Genomic DNA, 23,464 nt, shown 5'->3' on the forward strand with positions numbered 1-23,464 from the left:
TCCTTTTAAATCTTCTTTTTGGATTGATATGGTTCTATTTTTCATGAACCTAAGTGGACAGCAGGCAAACCTCTATTTTATTTCTTTAAGGCTGATTTAAATACATGTTATAGTAGGATTACAGTGTGCAATATCCAAAAAGCTGGCAATCTTGTGTGTGTATGCATGTGCGTGTGTGCATGTGTGGCAAAGCATTATTCATTTTTCTGCATCTGTGTAGTGGTTGATCTTTTATGTTGAATGTATCTGCCTTTATTGGATAGAGCTCAGATATCAATTAGAGCAAGCTTTTAGGTTGAAGTAGACGATGAAACCTTTTGTGTGTGCTTCATCTGATGGAGTGTCCGCTGCACTTTAAGTCATACACTTACTGTAATTGAATTCATCATTCACATACTAAAGTCTGCATTAAATACACCTCAATTCAAAATAAATCTAATTCCAAGGAAGTGCTTTTAAATCTATCAGGCAGTAATTAGGAAATTGCATTTCCCCATGTCAATAGACTAAAATATGTCAATTCAGTTGTGTGGAAAGTGGACACTTCTTTATACAATCTGAATCTGTGCAACTGAATCTACGCAAACTCACACCTTGTAGTTCAAAGACCGGGTGTATGCACCAAACAACCACACACATATATATGTTTGATGTAAGTGTTTGAAGTGTTAGGAATCTGTACAATCCATATGGAAATAGAACATGTCTACGTTTGACAGAAAGAACAGATGACGATGATGAAAATCACAGCTTCTGATTAAATTAGCATTGAAATGATGCCTCCCAAACCAACACATCAGAAATTCTCTCTAGCTGTGCGTATCCCAGAATAACCAAATATACTGAATTGCATGTATGAACTTACAATGGGATTCACACTCTTCTTGCACTACAGAATCTACATTTATATGCAAGTCTGTATCTTGACAGTTTCACCACATGAACAGAAACCTACAGTACTTCCATGAATGCCTAATCACTGAATATCAGTTCCTGGATATGCTAGTAGGCATTAGCCCTCTGACTCAACATCAGCGCCTTCTTTTGCATCTCGCACAGTTCAAGAAAAAACTAGCATTTTCAAGGACAGGGTTATTTGTTTTTTTTCCCTGTTACCCCCAGAGTAAGAGAGAGATGCCTGTAATGTCAGTTGGTGGAAATTGTTTCTTGATGTGTATCTCAGTGGGTGCACAGACAAACATCATGAACATAGCCTACACACAAACATTTAGCAGAGGTCTTTTTTTAACATCTACCCTGTGAAGAACATCTTTGACTGCAGTGGAAAAAAGCAAGGGTAGAATGAGGCGCAGTCGAGCAAAGTTGTAATATCAGATAATATCATTGTCTTTGTGTTGTATTGAGATTCAGGTCGGAGCATAATACAGAGAAAATTATCCTACAGACATCACTGGTCAGATTAGTCCTAAAACAGTGGTGTTTTGCTGTTCTTTATGTGAAGTGTCGGTGCGCCTTTGTAAACAGAGAATGTGCATTACTATGATTTTTTTTCTTTTTTAAATCATCATTATCATCATCATCAGTTGAAGCCACAGCAAACACCACCACATGCACATTGTTTTCCCACAAATGCATATGGTGAGACTGTCTGCCTAATTATTGTGTTGCCGCACTTAAGTTAATGCCGTGTGACTATCTGTTGATGCAAACTGTTGGTAATGTAGTTCCGTGTACTTGGAAGTGCAGTAATTGTGGTATGAGCAGCTGTTTTTTCCTCTCCTGTGATCATCAGGGAATTTGCACGTTGGAAGGTGAGGAACACAGCGATTGAGCGAAGGGACCTGATCCGAAATCCCGTGCCACTCATGCCTGAGTTCCAGCGCAGCGTTCGCTTGCTGGGCCGCAGACCCACCACTCAGCAGTTCATCGACACCATCATTAAGAAATATGGAACCCACATTCTCATCTCAGCCACCCTGGGAGGTAAGAGAGACTCACTGGGCTCATTTGCTCACTTCCATGCTTAATTAACAGTGTTTTTATACTGTACAGTGTTTTAAACAATGTTTTTTAGACATGATTTATGGTTTGCTTACTTGCTGTATGTGAATTAAATGACTGGACAGGCTATATTCAGACAAAAACTACCGTAGGTTGCAAATTGTTCTTGTATCTAAAAGTTGTTTTAAATTTGTTATTTATGTCATGCATATTTAATGTGGAATATAATAATTAATATACATAATTTAGAAGCTGATTTGTTTGTCATTAAATTGATAATTATCAATCTGAGATGATACACGGAACAGACTATAAAAAGAAATGACAGATCCCTTTCAGCAAGTTAATGAACAAATATTTCTAAATTCATAAGTGCAAACAAATGTCACATTTCATGACCCCATATGATTACGCTGCAAAACCGCAGCAGCAAGGTGTCCTGGATTATTCATCTTCCTGTTTGCAACAATGTCAAAACAGTTTCGGTGAAACAGTTTGGGGCCGAGTTGTTCTCCAAGGTGATAAAAACTCAAACTCCAGCAAAACTGCAGCTACATCGCAAGAGGGCAGGACAAAGTAGCTGGAGAAAAGATCTCGCAAACAAATAACTTTCTGCCAAAGCAAGATTTGGGTGATCTTAAAGTAACCACAACGAAAAACCAGCAGATTTACTGAACCATTTCATGAGACATCTTTGAGACAGCAACAGCATCTACATCCGTAAAGCCAAGCCAAATGGAAAAAAAAAGAAAAAGCCAGGAGGAGAAGCAGTTTCCATACCATTACTTCAACAACAAGTCTAAACATTCAGCAAGTTGGCCAGACAACAAAAGTGGAGACTTGTCAGCCGTCTGTGGTGGGTGGCCTGCACAGGATCAGCTCCACACTAACTAAAGAGAAGTACCGCTCTATTCTGCAGAGGTTTTCAATCTTGTGTGGCTTAAGTGGATTTTCCAGCAGGACAGTGACCTGGAGCCTGCATCAAAGCTATGACAGGGCTATCTGATATCCACATTCGCCACACCTCATCCCAGCCGCACATATATGGGGACATTTGACAAGTCAAAACGCACAACATCCTGTAAAATCATAGAAATAAAATGTGAGTTCTCACACTCGGCAAAAATGCAGAAGCAAGCTGTAGCTGCAGGGAGCTTTCCACTAAATATAGAGAAGTCAGACTTTCAGTGAAGAGTTTTCTTGTACATATTGCTCCTAATACATGTGGGGTGAGAGATATTTTTGCTCCGGGTAAAAATATTATCTTTGAATAAAAACAACCACAAGTGAAATGAAATGAAAGGAAAGTTCACTTTTTGATGAAGAGCAACTTTAAGAAAAAAGAAAAAAAAAACTCAAACCAGATTCAGACTCAGAACATCCAGATTACATGGTGATCTACATACTGTAAACAACTCACGATGAGTGTAGCTGACTGTGAGCACACTGTGAATATACACATGTTCCAGCTCTTCACCACACTTAAGCTGGCAGTGGAAAATCTAAAGTGACATGAAAAAAAGAAAGAAAAAGTAAAGTAAAATATTCTCACAGCTGTGTTTAAATTAACTTTTGTGCCTACACAATATTTTACATTTATATTGAACATGCAGATTCGTTCAGCAAGAAAATCCAGCCTCTGAATCAGCTCCATGACTTAACAACAATCCAACAGACACAGCTCCAATCTCATTCACAACATCCCAAGACCATTACAGTCATCCATACAGTAATTAAACCTGAAGATAACCTACATCCCCTTTAGTTAAATGGAGGAGGATGATTATCATATACATTGCTCTGGTTTATCTACAAGCACTGTCTAATCATAGAACAATATCAGGAACAATTAGCACCTATCAGATAGTGTGTATTAGAGAACAAGCAGTGTTAGGAAGCAGCTTTAACACAAATGTGTATTGACGAAACATCGCTGGCATTTTATGAAGGCTGTTATTTTTGTCAATAATAACATAATAAAAATAATAACCACCCACCCAAAAAAATATTCCATAATTAAAAGCAAATATATTTTGCAAAGGCACATTAAATTGCCAGTTGGGGTAGTGAGCATGGGAAGAGGAATACATTTATGTAAGGGATGACTGCGGTATTTTGGATGTGCCTCCCAAAATAAAAGTTAAGCACCCCTGCTGTCCAAGTCTAAATATAAATGGCTTCTCCCTCAAATCTCTTATCTTATCTCGAGCTCAGAGGGATGCATGGAGGCAGCTAACTGTGATTACTTTGCCAATTGCATTTTAAAGATATAATTAGTAAGATAATCCACTCTTTTCCTCAAACCCAGTATTATATAATTGTATGCATGAAATGTTGCCAAGTAGTCGCTCCACTTGTTCTAAAATGAGGTTTGTAGCTTTGTAATCTCACAATCAAATGCCTTTGAGAAATATTCCTGATACTTTTCATGTCATGTTTTTCTTTTCTTTTTTTTTCCTGTCCTCTCCCTCTCATAACACTGCAGGATCTTAACACGCGCTAAGCTGGTTTAATTGGTGTATATTTGTTTCACTTTTTAAAACATCTATTAAACCTATAATTCAGTGGAGTGTCTTTGTATTTTGAAAAGAGGTAGATGTCTGTATTGTCCAGCCCTTTTGTCTCATAATTGCGGAACATATTAAAACAATTTTGTATGCCAGTGCTGATACTTTAATTAGGACTATTGATGCTTGAGCAGTTACCAGAAAAAAAAGAAAGGACTTCTTTCATTTAAAAATACCAAGCTACATTAATGTTGCTAAACAGCGCAGAAGAAAATCAGGTACGAATGATTAGAGCTGCAGTAACCTGCGCAACACTTTTAAGGTGATTCATGCCGACACATTTTTGGAATTGGAAATAATTTTCGGTTGAAATGTTATATAAAGGTAAAATGCAATTAAGTGTGTCTAAGCTATGAGGAAAGACGTTGCCACAGATGCACCAGGTGGCTAAAACTGGAGAATGGTTGAGTCATGGAGAAAAAAAAAATCGATCTAATTTCCAACCACAGAAGCCTTGGCAGTCATATTGCATACTATTTTTTCAGCCATCTCTTTGCATTTTTTTGCCTTTCATTCATTTTCTTAACCTCCACCTCCTCCTCTTCACCTGTGAGTTATCACCGTATTATCTTTAACCTTGAGGCCATTTTGTTTCATGTTATGGGTCAGTACACTCCTATCTCAATCGTGGGATTGCCCATTAAAGAACACAGTTATATGAACCAATAAATGTGCACACCGGACTAGTGATGAGGTAAGAAGACGATGAAGAAGAAGAAGCCAATTCTCTCTTTAGCCACCTACCCCTTTGTGATCTCAAGAGTCATTATACACTTGAGAGAAAAGAAGTGAACTCTTCTTCTCCCAGGCAACGTGAAGTTGAGTGGTCAAGTGTAAAGAGCCCCATTAGAGGTTCCCTCCTCTGAACTCGGCAGAAATAGTTCCAATGTGATATTATTATAACGTGTACTTTTCCTGTTATGAGCCCAGTGGTGGTGTAAGGCTAACAAAGGCACCTTATTGGGGTGATCTAGTCATGTCAAGTGCTACATCTCTCTGTGAGTGAATGAAGTACTTTTGACTGAACTGATGAGCATTGAAAAACATAGAGATGTTACTTTTATAGATATATTTTGAAAGCTTCATAACAATATAAAAGCCATACATTTACCCTACTGTCTAGTTAGGGTTAGGGTTTAGAATTCTCCATACAGAGATAACAGGTTCCCAAAGGTATCCTGTAGCATTTTTGACCATAAGTGCTGTTATGGAGCAATAATCACAAGCTGCTGCACTTTGCACAAGAATGAACATACGTGTGCAAGATCATGGGTGTTGTGATACACAATCCAGCACCAGTTCTATTGTTTTCACATTATTCCCCTTACTGACATTGGGTGGTATAAACAAACAAGTCAGTGCAGCCAAAGCAGTGAAATTAATACAAACTTGTAAACAATGGACAGATTTGCATAATGATTTGAGGAAGAAAATGCACCCAACCTGTTTTTAGGTGTTGAGAATACTGATCATCTCTTTTGATTAAATCAGGATAAGGGATAGAAAATGGTCATGGTTAAGTTTTGGGAAACAAATAGGGATAACAGACAAGTACCACAGTCTTCTCTAGGTCGATGTCACCCACTTTTTTGTCCCCAGTCATTCACCCTGACCTCTTCTTGAAGACTAAGTGGGACAATGAAACTTTGCACTAACTCTGCCCTTGCCACTACAACTGACCCGTGTTTTTTTTTTTTTTTTTTTTTCAGCAAGGACACTCTCATTGAATGATTTCAACTCATTATGCAACACTGTCCCTTATCCCAATTTAAAAACTAAAACTCTAAGTTTAGAAGGAAATTACTTTTGGACGCTGTGACTAAAGTGTGACCTTCTTTCTTTTGATTTTATTCATTTGTTTGTATGTAAATGTTCTTTGGCTTCTTTTAGTGGCAAAAACAACAACGCTGCCTGTGGTGTCTGGAAGCACTAGGCGCCAATACACAGTGCTTAGAGAACAAAAACTGTTTGTGACAATACCCTTTGTTTATGTCTGTATTTATGGAGACAATCTTCACTGAATATTATGGTTTATACATCCTGTTTTTTATGCCTGCGATGAGGTCCTGGTCCAGGGTGCAGTGAAATAATAAAGCACTAACTGTTCTGTGCTTGTTACATTTTAAGAGATTAATCTGATTTTAAAGGATATTTAATGAGCTGATTGTGATCATACAGTAGTTGATTATTTACAAGGAGATTGATAATAATGACAATACTGTCTTTGGAAATTGGACCATACTGTACCGCAGTAATGATAGGTTGAACTCCATGGTTACTTTGTTTGAATACTGGCACCATCTGCTGAAAACATCATGAAAAGTAATTATCAATTACCTTCTGCATTTCTCCTTTCTGACTATTTTAACTGCCTCATACTGTACCACCTGAAGCTGAGTTTATGGGATATGTGGATGTTTTAAATGAGAAGGGTTTGAGAGATGTGTATTTTCAAGTGCGGCATGACCCGACTGCATCCTGGGCGCAGACGGCGCGTGGGAGACTTGAAGCTTCAACAGAACAAATACGTCTCAGATTTCCCAACAAAAGACGCCACCGCTGTGAGTCGATGCTCCAGAATTAAACTGAGGCTGAAACGGAAAGACACATCAGCACAGTTTGACATAGATGCTTAACATTTTCGATGTGCCTGCAGCCACAGAGGGCTATACCGGAGATTTAACTTTATTGACAAATCCAAATATTTCGAAGCGGCAAAGGCTTTAAAAAAAATAGCAGTAGAGTCACGGCATCACCAAGGCAAGAGAAAGGTATTGCTCTTGGTATTGATCTTAAGCGACAAAGAAAAGTGTGAAGGTAGATTTGCATTTTGCTTAAGCTGTCAGGGACACATATCAGCACAATTCAGTCGTTTCCACTCCCTCATGTGTTTGAAATCAGTTTTCTACTTTGAGTGAGGACACCGCTGTTTTACTGTGAAATCTGTCAGTGTTTGCACAGAGAGGTCTATAGAGTTTGAGTTGAAAAAGAAATTGCAGAAATTCATGGGAGAGCAGGAGCGCAAACCCACAGGGTTAAAGAGGGCATAAAAACACACCTCCAAGTGAGACCATTGTGGCTACAAGTGAAAAATGCAAGATAATGGTGAATGCTATACACTGTAACAATACCACCAGAGGTTATTGTCATAGGCTGTATTCAACTGTGGAAGGCTGAATTTTATTGTTTCTTCACAAATGTTTTTTTTTTTTTTTTTTACATTGATGAGATAAAGACTTCACATAGCTTACGAGAGGGACTGTACTGTATATCAGCCCATCCTTTACAGTCTTTCTAGTCACGAATGAATACAAACCCTTTGACTGGATCAGGAACCTCTTCACTGCAATAGTCTAATGCGTTCAGCACTGAACAGGAAGACGTAGTTTATTAAAATGACTTGTGGTCACTGAAGCCTGAGGCTAGAGTTCACATGCAGAACTCTGACTGTGCCCTTGGTTGTAGTGGAAGACTACACAGTCTGTCAACACTGCTAGCTTATGCCACATCATGCTTGAAACTTTCTGTAGCTGTTTTTGTTCTACCGCCAGCATAAAAAAACAACATTGCATGAGAATATCTCTTGCATAACAACGAAGAGTCTATGTTTGGAAAATGGACTGATTTCATTTATACCTCTGCTTATTTAAACATATTGTGGCTAATTAGTAACGTTTCCTACACTTTCATCACTAATTGCATATTTTCTTTTTCCCTTTGTCCTATGTCTATAAGAACACATTTATTATAAAAGCTGAACAAATTTCCAAAATAATTGGTTTTATAGAGGAACCATTTGTATATTTTAGTAATTTTTGCTGTTACTATGTAGCCAACAGCATTAGCACCTCTTTACTTGCTTGGCAAGAGCTTTAGTGATTGATCTGTTTACAGCACAAGAGGTTGTAATTACTGAGCAATTACTTGTTCAGGGCAGCCAGGATGCTACAGTGACTCGGTATTGGAAAATGATGAGGCAGTCCAACTAGGGCTGCGCAAGGTAGTTAGCATGCTAAATTCAGTAACTCAGGGCTCTCAAGTGTCACGCATTGAGCGTGAGACACACGCACTTCAATCAGTTCACACTCTCACACGCCACATGTCACATGACTTATCGCTGGCCAGGTCACCTGAGAATGCTTGTGAGTCCAGCCGGGTCCAGGCTTCAACACAAAGCTATATAGATTACATTTGATGAAGACCTAAAATTCAGTCAAAAAAATTAATATTATAAATGCCAATTAAAAAAAGCATTTTTAAATATAGAAATGTTGGCCTTTTGAAAAGTATGTAGGCTTGCGGTTCTAGTGGCAATGTAAGACTTTAACCAGAAGCCAGAATATCACTTCCTCTGTCTGGCCAAAGGGGGACAACACCTTACAAATGGGTCTTTTAATCTATAAGAACCAAATGTTCCAAAATATAAAATTGGTAATACCCAAATACATACATATTATATGTGTACTGTGTAGTTATAGTAGATGCTTTTACACACACACACACACACACACACACACACACACACACACACACACACACACACACACACACACACACACACACACACACACACACACACACACACACACACACACACACACACACACACACACACACACACACACTTAGGCTACTGATTTTCAGGAGAAACAGTTCACAGTTTTCAAGTAGCTAAACACATAAGCTCTGAGTGAGCTGATTAATTCTGGCAGAGTGTCAGGGAGGTGCCCTGTAATAATGTACCACATTGTATTACTTACAGAAAGGTGCACACAAATTAAATTTTCTGAAGCCACAGAGGTAATGATTTTGCCTGACCAGAAGCAATAGCCAAAACATATTTATGTTCAGAAGACCTCCATTAGGCCACACTTAGTTGCAAAAGGGATAAAAAAAAAGGGCAGATCAAGGGCTTAATGCGGCACCATTATTCTTGCGCAGTGGTGTTAGTCAAGTGTGTGTAAGTAACTTTGCTAACCCCCGAGGGAGGGAGAGCATGGCAGCGTCAGAGAATGGGGCCTTGTCCCCTCAGTGCTTGTACTCTAACCAGGCATGAGACATTGGCCCTGACTGCTACCCACCCCTAGTCACGGTCACCACAAGTTAAGTGACCAATTCCAATGCATTGCTTGGGGCCACCCCAACCATTCACAGCAGTGGAAACCTGAACATATGTGACATGCTCTCCAACCAGTTCCAGGCATATGGTTAGCCATTTTCAACAGTAATCTTCAGAGGAAAGGTTGCATGAGCTTGGGGAAGTGAATCGGTGTTTGCTTTTTATGCATCTGTTTCTGCTCGTAGGAATGAAAGATAGAGGAATATGATATGAAGAGAATGAGCAGCTCAGGTCTGTTATTGTGTGTCAACAAACAAACATATGCCATGAAAATCGGAGCGATTGTCTGGTGCTGTGTAAATATTTGGTACCGTTGCCGCTCTAAGCGTTCGCATTCATCCCCCTTTTCAGACACTTACGGAAAGGTCAGGGTTTCTGCATAAAAACAATCCTTCCTCTATTTCCTGTGGACCTTCAAACAAACACACACTCACACACACAAGATGAGGCTTCTGTTTGGGCTTTTCGGTTTTCACCTCTCAGATCTTAAGGCTGGGTATATAACTCTATTTATGGTAAGAGATTAGAGATGTGCTGATTTTAGTGTGTGCGCATAATCAGTTTTATATTCACAGCAGTTGTGACCTTATTACAGTGGTTACGGTGCGATTTTAAACTCAGAGGTGGGAAATCTATGTCCACCTGGAAGAATGAGCATTTTTGGTCGTCCCAAGCGTACATTTCAGAAAACAACCCACCATTATCTGTTTGGCTTGATTCTGTTGAATTGCTATGTCATGAAAATAGTCGGTATTTTCAAAATGAATTTTTTAAACAGAATGAGAATCTGTCAACATCTCAGTTCTTCTCATTACCGAAAGCTTACTGAGAGCAGACTGAGTTGATTCATGAAACATTGTGATTTAGAGTATGAAACGAGAAAGACATGGAAAGAAGAGACGTAATTTACGCCTCCCCAGGCAGTGTCTGTATCACCAGATAGGGTCAGTAATTTGATTTAGCCATGCACATGAGTAATTTTGCTCAGTCATCCAGATGAAAATGACAAAAAATCTAGGAACATGCCAAACAATGCCACAGTGCAAATCAAAAGGTAAAATCCTCAAATGGCTCCATGTGGCTACAAGCTCCTGTCATCATAGCTAGCTATTTGCACATTTTCTTGGCAGTAATTAAATCTCTTCAATCGGTAATGTTATTTTCTATTTTTGAATTTATATTTTATCTATCTCCTCTTGGTCTGGGGTAGCTGGAAATAAAGATAGGATAGGATGTGAGATACTGTACAGGGGAGAGGAAGTGGTCTCAGACTTTTGGACCCAACTGTATTAGTTCTCCACGGGATAAAATTCCTGTGGTATCGAGGTAAAAATTCTATATCACCAGACCTCTCATGGAAATAATGCCATCCCAATAAGGGTAAATCTGGGGACATTTCTGGGGACCGTGCCAGCTGGGGATAAAGCAGCGAATATGGAGACGGTTCCTGGAAAACTGGGGCATCTGGTTTCTCAAGCAAAAACTGCTTGCCTTGGTTTTCAGGCCTCTAAATTGTCTCTCAGCTCCATTGGCGCCTGAGATATAAGCCTGATTTGGGCAACTCTCATAAATGAAGACATCACCAGTAGACTCTCATTATTTATGCACTGCACCTTAACTGAAGATCATTTCTTCAGTGGATATCTCAGATATTTCTGTCACTTCTTCTTTTCTCCCAACAATCACCAAGCAACTGAGCAAATGGAGTATAATACTAACCATATTCCCATTTCCTTGTGCTACCTGTAGGAGAGGAGGCACTGACTATGTACCTGGCCAAAAACAAGCTGGACAGGAAGCTTGTCAACGCCACCCAGAACGTGGAAGCCCTCCATCAATTGGCCTCGTCATACTTCATTGACCGCGACGGCACGATGAGGAAGCTGCACGAGATCCAGATCTCCACCAATGCCATCAAGGTTGGTGCTACCTATTGCATATAAATCCATCCCATTTGCACTGAGAAAAGGGTTGGCACTGTTAACTTAAGCTTCAACAGAAGGTAAAGGTCGGCCTTTTGGTTAACATTAACGTGAACACTGCGCCTCACCTGAAGAATTTCTGCTGTGCTAGCCTACATTTGGTAATGAGAAGGAAACATTTATTAGATGTGCTTGCCTGTCAGGAAAACATAAATAGTGCACCCACACAAACAATGTGTTTTGACAATCCAATAAACGCTTTGTTTTCACTTTGTCCACTGACAGATGGTCTGTACCGAGAAAATAAATTAATCTGGTTAAAATTAACCAATGCAGACAAGGACATACTGCAAAACATGCATCTACCTACATATATGCATCTACATCATTCTAAACATGCACCTGCATCCATATTTATAATGTATCAAGGTGATATGAGAGTGTCAAAACATAACTTTTTACTTCTGGGAAGGGCTGAAAATGAGTTACCCGTGAACAAGAAACTGGAACAGACTACATGGATTGATTGAAAATATTAGTAGCAAATTGCACATCTTTTACCTGCTGAAGACACAGTCTCCTCTCCTCAACCAACAAAAAGGTGGGGTGGTGGTGCGGTGTTAAGTGTGAGCATCTTTCCTGCAACTGCTTGCCAATTCTAGACATCCACCATGCTCTTTCCAGGGACCAAGGTCTCAGGGACACTCAGGAGAGTGGGCTAGGGAAAGCAATTGTAGAATAAAAATAACATCAAGCAAAACCAAATAAGCCACAGTTTTCTGGAAAAACCCTCCCTTGCGACTGCGATTCAGTAATTAGTCCAAGATGCTTCATGCACGATGGAGGCAGTATCATCTTAAGGTTAGGTTCTGCATTAAAACACATTTTTCATGTGTATAATGTAACATTAGGCTACTACTTTTTCTTTTACTTTTTGAAAAGTTGCACTTGTACTTATTTTCCCCTTTTCAAATTTAGAACCCACCAATTAAACACAAAATGACTCAAATGATTATGATTTTCAGTATCAATCACAATGATAATAATACAACAGCAGGACAACAACAGGGCTTGATGTTTTACTTCCTTCAGATGAATTTCTGTTGGATCATTTGCATAATTTAGTAATTGTAGACTAAATAACATGCCAACACACAGATCAAAATACTCTGACAGCTGTTCATTAAACCCAGTTTTGTGAATGTGGTGTCAGAAATGTAATTAGTTTTTCTACATTTTTTTTGTCATGTGTATGTGCCATTCATCTTATCAGATGCTTACTCAAATTAAGCAGCTTTAGTGCAAGAAAAACAAAGTATTAAAATGAAGCTCCGCCACAACAACTCAGACCCCACATAGCGTCTAAAATTGAAACAGTCCCATAGTAGTTTAGCAGCGTTAAGCATCATGATTCCATGTGTATACCTGTATAACAAAAAAATAATAATGCTAGGCCCAGGGGCCTTGGACAACATCCCCTGTCTGCTATGACCTTGCTCACGCACACCATTACTAAAAAAACAAGAATAAAGTTAGAGTGAACCTGAGTGTGCAGCACCGCTTCTGGGATGTTTTGTTTTGTGAGGACATCAACTTGATTAACATGCTTGCTTCCAGTGTAGTTGTAGGGACTTGGATAACCCTGAACAACTGAGCATTGAGTTTCAACTATGAAATGCACCAGTGTTTTTCTAGTATTATTCCACCTGAGTATTTTTTTTAATTATACAGTGTAAGTAAAAATTGCAAATAAATTGGAAGAAACAGATACACGTATGATATATTAACAACTGCATCATGGCAGAAACAACAACATGCATGATGCCTCTCTTTTCTGACACATCTGAAAACCTCAGCCAACAAAGATGCAGGTATCAAATGGTGCTACCTGCCAGAGTCAAATTTTAGCAACACTGAGTGGGTTAGTGGGTGTTAATTTCAAGCCCTGGTGATCATAATTATTTAGACTTCTCTGGTTTTCCATGGGTCTGCAATCACACAACTCTTGGCAGAAAGCAGATTGCAGATGTGAAAATAGGCTGCGCCACAGACGAAATTGGAATGCCTCATGATCATATGGACTTCGATCCTGCAACAGCAGCTCTCGCAGCGAGGACTCTAAACTTCAGCCAGGAAAATTGCAAGAATAGCCTCCCATGTCTTACTGTTGACCACAATATGTGAACCACTGTCTAATGGCATTAATTTCACACTTAGCATCACAATCATAATGTCATAACTGAGATGTGTAAGGGTATAGATTCATTAGCATAATATGGGGGAAAAAATAAACCAGTGAATCAAATTAAATTTTAGGCATCCAACAAGTAAAAAATAAAATAAAATACAAAGCATAAATAAGTAAATACCTTATACATAAAATATCGCCGAACAGAGAAAAATGCCTATTCCAAATAATAATTAGTGGGTTATATCAGAACTCCGTCTGCAACTGCATGTACTGTAGGCTGCTTGAGGGTTGTTTTTTCATTACATCTCAATGCAACAGAAATATATATCTCTGTTCAAATCTACAGAACTCTTATCTACCATGGCCATCTTTTAAAAAAATCATGCACAATTGGAACCAGACTGCTGTAAAATAACGGCACAAAAGTCTGTGCACATAAAAAAGAGAAATTATTTTTCTTTATTCTAGGTGTTCTGAACAAAACTAGTGTTTGCAGTGCTGATCAGCAGGAGCGTAGGCATCCTGGAGCCATATTGAACATTCAAACAGAAACCACAGTGATCCGTGCACATATTCAAACTTATTTCAACATTCTGCATCATTAGGCATCCTCAGGACAGCCAATTCCTGCCAATCTTCTTTCCATGTCTTCATGCCCTTCTTGCTCTAAGGTTTGCCAAAAACATTGTTAAATGTGTTTTTAATTGCTATTTATATAACAAACTAATTAATATTACACTTTCCCTTTTACAATTAATATACTTTTTCCTCAATTTGAAGCATTTTCATCTTTATTGATGAATTGACCGGATTCTAATGAGCGGAAGTAACAATGAAATCTTCCATACAGCAACTCCAGCACAGCCGCAGCTGCTGCCAAGCACCTGTGCACTCACACAATAGCCTCCAATCCAACTCTCCCATACACCTACCAGTGCTCCACCTCTCTGTCTTCATTCAAGGAGCACCTTTCTAGCTTTTTGTTGCCGTGAGTGACAAGTGGATTAAGGGGCTCTGGCAGATGAGACTCCAGGTAGCAGGAAGTCAACCATGACAAAATTAAGCAGACCTGACAGAGGCTGCTGAGTCAGTTTCTCAGTAAAGGAAGGCAGGAGGTGTTGCGAGGAGAGGAGTATCCATACAGCAGCTTCCGCCTTCCCTCAAACACACACACACACACACACACACACACACACACACACACACACACACACACACAAAGTAACTGCAAAGCTGAGTGAACTGCATATCTGCTGATCAAGACTGATGGACCTGTAGCATATGTCAAGAGGTGAGGCTTTGTCTGAATTTGGAGAAGGGCTGTGAACCGATTGGTGATTGAGGGAGTGAGTGAGTGAGCAATGCTGGCATGCAAGATAGCTTGCCTTTCACCTATCACATATTGCATCCTTTGAGGCCTTAGCAATGGGTTGACTGAAACTCCCAATAGATGTGCCTTGCCCTTCTAACAGAATACAATAGAAGTTTAATAGGTTTGGTCTATCAAGTGAAACAAATGGTGCATCAAGTAAGTAGTGTGCTATACAGAGGGGAATGGCTGCAAATAGTGTTTTGTTACAGTGTGCTGCTAATGCACTTTGGACAGGGTAGTTCAAGAACATATAATCATGCTGGTACAGTATGAATGTTGATTGCTGTTATGGTACTTCACAATGCACTGAAGCCACATTTTTGGACATATTGTGTTTTCCGTGTGTAATGACGCACAGTTTTAGGCTTAATTACCAACTGGGCAAAACAATCCTCCGCCCCAGGGGCCCTAAAAGCTCCAGGTTCTGCGTGTGTGTAATTGCTCTGTGGTAATTTGATTAACAAAGTCAGTGATAAGCTAAAAGTGAATTTTTAAATAAAATCTCAAGGTCTCTTCATGTGGAGGGACCCACTGTCAATATTTAGAACAACAATTTGCATAGTATGGACCTTGAGAGTTGTATTAATGAATCCGAATAACTGTTTTAATAAACACAAACCTTCCTTGAAGCCTGTTGCTGGTTGTGTTGAAGATTTAAACTTAGACAGCAAGTATAAAAAGTTACCACTTTTCGTATAACACCGTTAAACCTAACGTGTAATATTGAGACACATAATTATTATGTTGTCAGACAGCACCATCATGAGAATTTAAATAGTCTCAAATATAACAGAAATAATAAGAAACACACACACACAAAGAAATTAATGTTGAAAGAGGTAACAATAATAACAATTTGCATAATTGGTAGATATATTGTGACCAAAAATCATCTGAGGCAGAGCTGCATTCTGCATATCTTCTGACTAAAGATTAAAGGCAGCATAAATTGCATTTCACCAGTCACGTCGGCAGCAGACAGACAGTGATCAGAATGTGCAGAGGAAGCAAAGACCAGCAGAAGGCGTGGATCTATAAACACAGAGAACAAGGGCTTTGCTCCTCCAATATTGATTCAGTATGGCTGTGAGACCTGCTTTGGAGTGCAAACTTACAATCAGGATGAAAACCACGTGTCAATACGGCAGAAATGCTTTAGACATTTTCTGTCTGCAAGTAAGCAGGTTAAAAGTCAGGTCCACTTTGTTCCACTGAAATATTCTGTGAGGCAGGCTTGTAACTTTGGCCTCAGGGATTCAACACTTCTCTCATTTATTCTCGATTAGCTCATTCGCTATAGCTGCCAAACAGTTCACCCACTTCATTTATAGCATTTGGCACGCAAATACTTTCAATGAATTTGTGGATAGCTTTAAATTATTCTGAATAATTAAAAAAGGAAATTACTGAATCATATTATTTTTCTTCAGTCACAACTGAAGGAAGCATTGTATTTATGGTTCCCTGCCAATATTTGGGGCTCCTTTCTCTGATCCCCACAGGATCAAAAAGAGAAGAAAGAAGTTCAGTATTTCTATATGGTCAGAATTCAATAAGAAAATGTAGCAGATGGCCTCTCGCAACACCACTGGTGCTATTAAAAAATGTTGAATATTTGGATTAAAAAAAGAAAAAAGAAAATAACTGACACTTGAATGTATGTATTTTTCCTTACCATAGACTTACAGCCATCATAATAAATAGCCCCGGCGCCATGTTCACAAAACTGGGTTTAATATCAACAGATGTTCTCTTACATTTTAAATACTCTTTTCATTAACTTTGAAAAATGGATTATCAAACACTCCCAAAATGCCCACCATATATAAGTACACAAATACAATAAGTGATTAAACAATTTTGGTTTTAGATGTGTCTCACTTCTTATGTCAAGGAGAACAATAGTGAGGCTTTTATTTGAGAACCTAAAACCCATTCAATAAAAACAATAGCCAACAATGGTTAGATAATTTATTTGATTAGAATAGACATCTGCAAAGGAATGGCTTTTCATAGCCTATTACCACCTGTTGTACTGTGTAACAATCATCGTATCTTGTCTACAACAAGATTAAACAGAGGAGACTTCAATATCAAGCAAACAAATGCGGTCAGAAAACCTGGTTGATTAAGCCCTTGTTATCCCAGGGAGCATCCATTAGCAAATAAAGAAAAGTTGTTAAACAATGCTCCAGTCTGAATTTGAAAAGAAAAGAGGCTGTAATTTGGAGATGGCGGCGTATTGTGCAGATGTCAGGGACAAGCTGCTGAATGCCCCCTCCATTCAACAAAATGTCTCAAATGGTTTGCCGCCAACTTTCGTTTGGCTCTTCGCCTGATATCACACAACTGTTTCCTATGCATAGCACTTATCCCAGGACCAAAACACAGTAGTGTTACTTAGCATTGTACACATTTAACCCTGGTTGTGTATCTAAAGATGTTGAAAATTCACAAATACATAGAATAAAAACCAATAATATGCCCCAAGTCTAATAATAACTTCTTCCAAACAATCAACTGCACAGATTCATGCAGCATTGTAATTTAAAAGAAAACTGTAATTTAACTGGTCCTATAATTAGATATTTTACTGCATTAATTAATATTTCTCAGGTATTAATTGTGCCATGTACTTTTATACTTGAAATGAAAATATAAATCAATTTGGACTTGTAGTATATCAAATAATGTGTAGTGTATAATTTTTCAAACATTATTTGATTAAGTGTGTCATTATCAGACTACTAATGAGGCAGCAGAACATTACGTGAACATCAGGGCAGCCAGCAGGACATACAGCAATCAGTCTTTGATGACAGCAGACATCTGCGCAAACTTCTCATTATAAACACAGTCGTCGTCTCATCAGTGAGAAATACAAACAATTGTTTGATTGTTATTGGACTCCTACAGGTCGCACATGCTGCGCAGGCAGAAATGGTAGGAATACATTACCATTAAAGGTTACATGTAAAAATTAGTCCCCGAGGAGCGCTTGTTTTATTGTTAAATAAGATTCAGTGGTAATTAATATCAGTAATAACCATAGCATCATGAGGTATATTTTCAAGAGCAAGAACAGTTTTTGGTCTGTGTAAATGTGTGTGTGTGCACTCGCTCTAGGCTGGTTAGATCCAATTGCTTGCCAATACGTGGTGGTGGGGATATGTGAGGCCTGATGGACTACGTGCATAGTGGCTGGCTGAATTTATTTAACCTTTTCATTCTTGATACCCCTTTCTGTCTCTTTGAGCCTCTGCACTGCTTTAGAGGTCTTGGCTACATGGTAGCGTTAATCAAAACCAAGACATATCCCCACTGTGCTGCTGGCGCCCTCAGCAGAACCTTAGTCTTGTTATTTACCAGAGACCCACCTACCCAGAAACACATCAGCTAAAAAGAAAAGAAAAATGCTTTTGCCACCCACTCACACAATGAAAAATACACCTAAACCTCAGCGGTGTAATGAAGACCACAAAGTAAAAGTTAAAACAAAGAAAAGGCAGAACAAATGTACACATAACAAAGTGGCGAATAACACAGTGATTAAACGGTAAAATAACTTTTCTGTCCTTTTGTGTCTTGTCATTCCCTTGTTTGAAATACACACCAACATGCAGCTATGGCAGCAGGCAAGCATACAGCACATGTATACGCTCAGACAAACAAACAAGCTCACAGTAGACCCACAGTACTGAACAATGTAGCCTGGGGTTACGGTGTAATGAGATCGTACAGTATAAGGTGGGGTTCCAGCTGTAACATTTATCTCCATGAATGTATCGCTGCTCTTTTATTGAACAGAAAAAATATCACAGAAGCCATTTAGCATAGAGGTATTATCCATTTTTACTGGTTCATAAATCAGATTTCGGTCAGTCAGTCATTCTTGTGCCAAAATCTGTATTCATTATCCTCTTCACACTCTCCACTTCTACACACACAACCATAAATTGCACAGTCCAGATACTGTACCAATATAGTTCTCTTCATCTTCATGTAGTAATTCTTATACATCTTTTGATAATAGAGATACAGTAATAGGGATGTCGTCATATTCCTCCACTTATATTATTCATTAGATGGATTCTAAAACAAAACAAAACAAAACAAAAAGACATAGTCAGTCTAAAGAAAAGGCATCTTCCTACTGTGAACAATATCATACCTTGCTGATAGAAATAAATGACATGTGGTTGTTGGTCTTGGTGTAGCTGAACCAGATTGCTGCAAGCTATAGGAATCCAGTAGGGAGGGAGGGTCATTTAGGAATGAAAATAAGATACCCAATGGAGTGTTTTAATGAAAAGAAAATGTCAATTTTACGAGTGAGTGTCTTCCCGTGAAAATGTGTGATTATGCAGGAAGAATAGCGATTAGGAATTGGGCTGCGTGTGTACGCGCCCACATCCTATCTTGTATTATGTATGTGAGTGCCTGCGACTGAGCGTCTGACTATTGCGTGTCTACTGTATATCCACCCGTGCGTGAAGTGTGCAAGAATGCATTCCTGCTGGGTAGGGGTGGGGCGGGGCGGGTGTGTGCTTACTGCATCCCTCACAAGGTCACCTATCCATACAGTGACTCTGGGCTGATTTACACCAGCGTTCAATATGCATATTTCCTGATGATGCTGCAGTGCTGTGGGTGGTGGTGGTGGTGGTGGTGGTGGAGGTGGTGAGTGTAGCAGCCACAGCCACACTATCCTTTTTCTCATTTCACAGTCCAGTCATGTGAGCCTCGTGTGAGGTAAAGGAAAATTTAACATGTAAACAAAATGACCCAGATTTTTGTCATCTGCAGGAGCCAAGTTTGGAGCCGTGTGTACCTCATTTGCATTCGCCACGAGCGAGTATGACAGATTTTATATTCAGTGTAGCTTGAGTTGTGCACTTGAGGGTGCCACGGTTATAATTAGAAATGCCCCAAAGTCGATAATTCCCAGGATCACTTAAAACAAATGTGTTACATTTAAAGAAAAAAAAAAGAATTTTACAGTTGACACTTAAGAATTTTCAAAATGATCTTCATGTAAACATTTATACAATGTTAGACATGCAAGAGAGATGCGCTGCTACTGTATCTGAGTTCCACGAATATGGTTGTCTATCTAATGTGACTTACAGTAACACTGTAGCCATATGTAATATGATATGAACATGGAAGGGAAAAAAATGTCCTCAGAGATCTTTCACTACCAGGCTTTGAGAATTACTGAGGAGCACGTCTCTTCATTTCTGCATAGCCAGAAATAGCAAGTCATTAAGAGAATGGCAGGTGATGGGCAGATTAGGAGGGCTCAGCAGAGGCGATACGTAATGAAGACAGTTCAACCTTACAGTATTCTCCCCTGTCCCACTCACCCATCTTATTGCATTCATCCCTTGTTTTCCTTATCTCACACAGCTTCAAACCACCTCTGTCTCTTCTTTTTTTTTTGTATTATTCTCTGCGGTCTTTCAAGTTGAAACACAACTTGGGGACACGATATAATGTGAAGTTTGGTTTCTGAGAATAATACTCTCTATCATTGTGGTTTGAAAAACAGAAATGAGAACACACTGTTCCCATGACAAGTTACAGGAATTATAGAAATAATGAGAGCTCCATATGCTGTGATAATTTTAATGAACTTAGTGAAAAGTGGTTTCATTGCACAAGTGAAACAGTTGAGACATACTGTATCCAAGGGTGATAGAGAAATCATGTGCATTAGATATGCTATCTCCGTTCTCACAGGCCCGCTGTGCTAATGTAAAGCTAATGCCAATGAAGTCTATAGAGGGAGAAACTATTTTTATTTCATATACTCAAAGTAATTTATTGCAAGTAATAGGAATGCAACTTTTCAATTGATAAAAGGGAATTCAGATATGTGCAAAACTCACATGCAATATCTTCATTTATAACATTATAACCTCTAATTTATACATGTTTAGGAAAGGCTGATAACAACCTTTTATGTGATTGGAAATGACCCAGTTCTCACTCAGTCTAATTAGGCACGAGGAAGTCATATGGCATTTACTTTACAATTGATGTTCCAAGGAGCCTACAATTATCCCTGATATTTCACAGTGCTCCATGATAATTTAAGTCTGTTTTGCAATTACTCTCTGTGAGAATATTTGCATTGCTCAGTGCAAGAATAGCTCCCGTTTTCTCTGTCATGAGCCAGGCGTTTGCCTTCCATGTTGTCTTGTTGTGTTTAGGGAACTATGAATTGTCAAGCTCCAGAATCCCTAATGTGATCTTTTTAATTGGTGCTTTATTAAAGGCAAGTTTGTTAGAAAAGGTCAACCATACAAGTGAGTAGTCTACAAACACATGGACAGCACTGGCATCCGTTGTAAGATGAATACAGTATTTGGTACATGCAGTATGTTGGTTGCTTCAGCTGCCTAATTAGAGTAGGTCAACGAGGCCAATCCAATAAAGTGACAAACTATTCCTACTCTCATTTTTTGGGGTATTTGTGAATGTGTGTGGCAGGATACTTAAAAATGTAAAAACAGTGCTCAAGGTCACAGTGTTTGGTTTGCACACTTAGCAACTGATTATGCATGTAACTAATAGAGACACAGGATTCATTTTAATATGAAAAGAAAGAGACAATATGGGATAATTGACTCAACACACAAAGTACACACACATCTAATGTCCACAGCTGCAGCTTTATGCACGTCAACAGGATGAACTTGAACAGGGATCGAAATGCAAAAGAATTGTACAGAGACAAGAGAAACTGGATTTTCCAACATTTGGGGCTTAGGGAATTGAGCGTGTACATTTGGTTGCCAACAGGAAAAAAAAAAGAGAGAAAAATAGAGAGACAGAAGAAACATGATCTCATGTGCATCATCTCCTATTTACTTGGTTAGATGATTTTCTTGATGACAGATGACAGTTAGAGAGGATGTTCCAGAACCGTGGTTTCTGACTGTGGGCTGTGATACAGTCTCGGTCCAGTGGGATTCCACTGTTGTGTTCTGCTTAATAATCCAAATCCTCTAAATCCCCTTCGGCCCACTTCAGTTCTTTGATTGCTCCTTGTATTTTTATTACGTTATCCTCCATTTTCATAATCTGGTGCACAGCACTCTTATGGTGTGTGCTGGAGAGAAAGAAAAGAGACAATCTAACAAGTGCTGCATACTGCTCAACTAAGGTCATTCAGATTACAAGGGCCACTCTCTAATCCATAAAGCTGGGAATGTCTGTGCCCAATTTGGAAAAAGAAATATTCTTAGAGAGAAATTATTGTATGGTAAACTGGCTGTGGCAAGCACCACTTGTGTATCTGCGTGTGTGTGTGTGTGTGTGTGTGTGCGTGCTATTAATGTAAATGTGCTTGAGGTAGCTGGTGCATTAGCCTGCTATGCCACCTGGGGAGTTGTCTGTAGGCGACAGAGGACAGATATTCACTTTGCTCAGTCACCATGGATCATGCAACACAACCTTTTGAAGGAAGTAATTCATTCCTGCGATAAGCACAACAAAAAGGGTAGGCAAAAGAACACTGTCAGCAGTCATCAAGATGGCAGAGTGTGATAAGGAAGTCTAGCTCAGTAATCAATCTGCACATGCACTCTATGCAAGGCCATGAGGTGCATTACAAAGTCCGTTGCTTGGCTCGAAGAAAATAATGAAAACGCGAACAAGCTTGGGAATTGTGGTATAAAAATGCAGATGAAATGATTTTGAACACTCTTACAAATTGTTAAGCAGTTCCAGGTTTTATCAAATTCTGTTTCATTTTGCATAAACTTTTATATAAGTAAAAAGCAATTTCACCAACCATTGGTAACGTAGAAGCTTTAATATCCTATACTTTGTGATTTATATTGTATCATTCGTCCAGGAACAAAAACTTTTCGATAATAGCATGTGATGTTTTAGTATCACTCCATAGGGGATTTATTCCCAGTCATTAAACTTTTTTGTTTTTTAACTCATTCACATTATGAATTCTACTCCACCACGCAGCAACATACTGATGGCGCCAATTTACCACTGAGACTAGAAGCCACTTATATTGACAGCAGTCTATTCAAACATTCCTGAACAGTGAAAGCAATTAAAGACCACACAAATATGAATTTACAGCACTGTCACACCGTCATGTGTCCAAACATGATATAAATCACTGTGAATAAACAAGAAGAAGATTTATTCAGGAGCCAATTCATTGAATTTTTAGATTGTGTAGTCTCTACAGAGTCTCCCCCCCTTATTTCCATTTCCCCCCCTCACCAGCCTGATGCCAAGGGTAAGATATACATCTATCTAATTTCTTGCTTGTCAGCCCACCATCTGCTGCAGTATCAA

General features: G+C 39.0%; 1 protein-coding gene across 1 annotated transcript in view; it reads left to right on the plus strand.

The window, feature by feature from the left end:
* Positions 1-23,464, plus strand: part of brinp1 (bone morphogenetic protein/retinoic acid inducible neural-specific 1) — a gene marked incomplete at both ends in the record, with an annotated part of 76,989 nt that overhangs the window by 22,196 nt on the left and 31,329 nt on the right. The window contains 2 exons of the mRNA XM_083983298.1: positions 1,754-1,944; positions 11,398-11,567. Of these exons, the coding sequence (XP_083839424.1) occupies positions 1,754-1,944; positions 11,398-11,567 (361 nt within the window). The remainder of the gene's footprint in view (positions 1-1,753; positions 1,945-11,397; positions 11,568-23,464) is intronic.

The sequence above is a fragment of the Trachurus trachurus genome (assembly GCF_905171665.1).
Source record: "Trachurus trachurus genome assembly, chromosome: 12".
Lineage (NCBI taxonomy): Eukaryota > Metazoa > Chordata > Actinopteri > Carangiformes > Carangidae > Trachurus > Trachurus trachurus.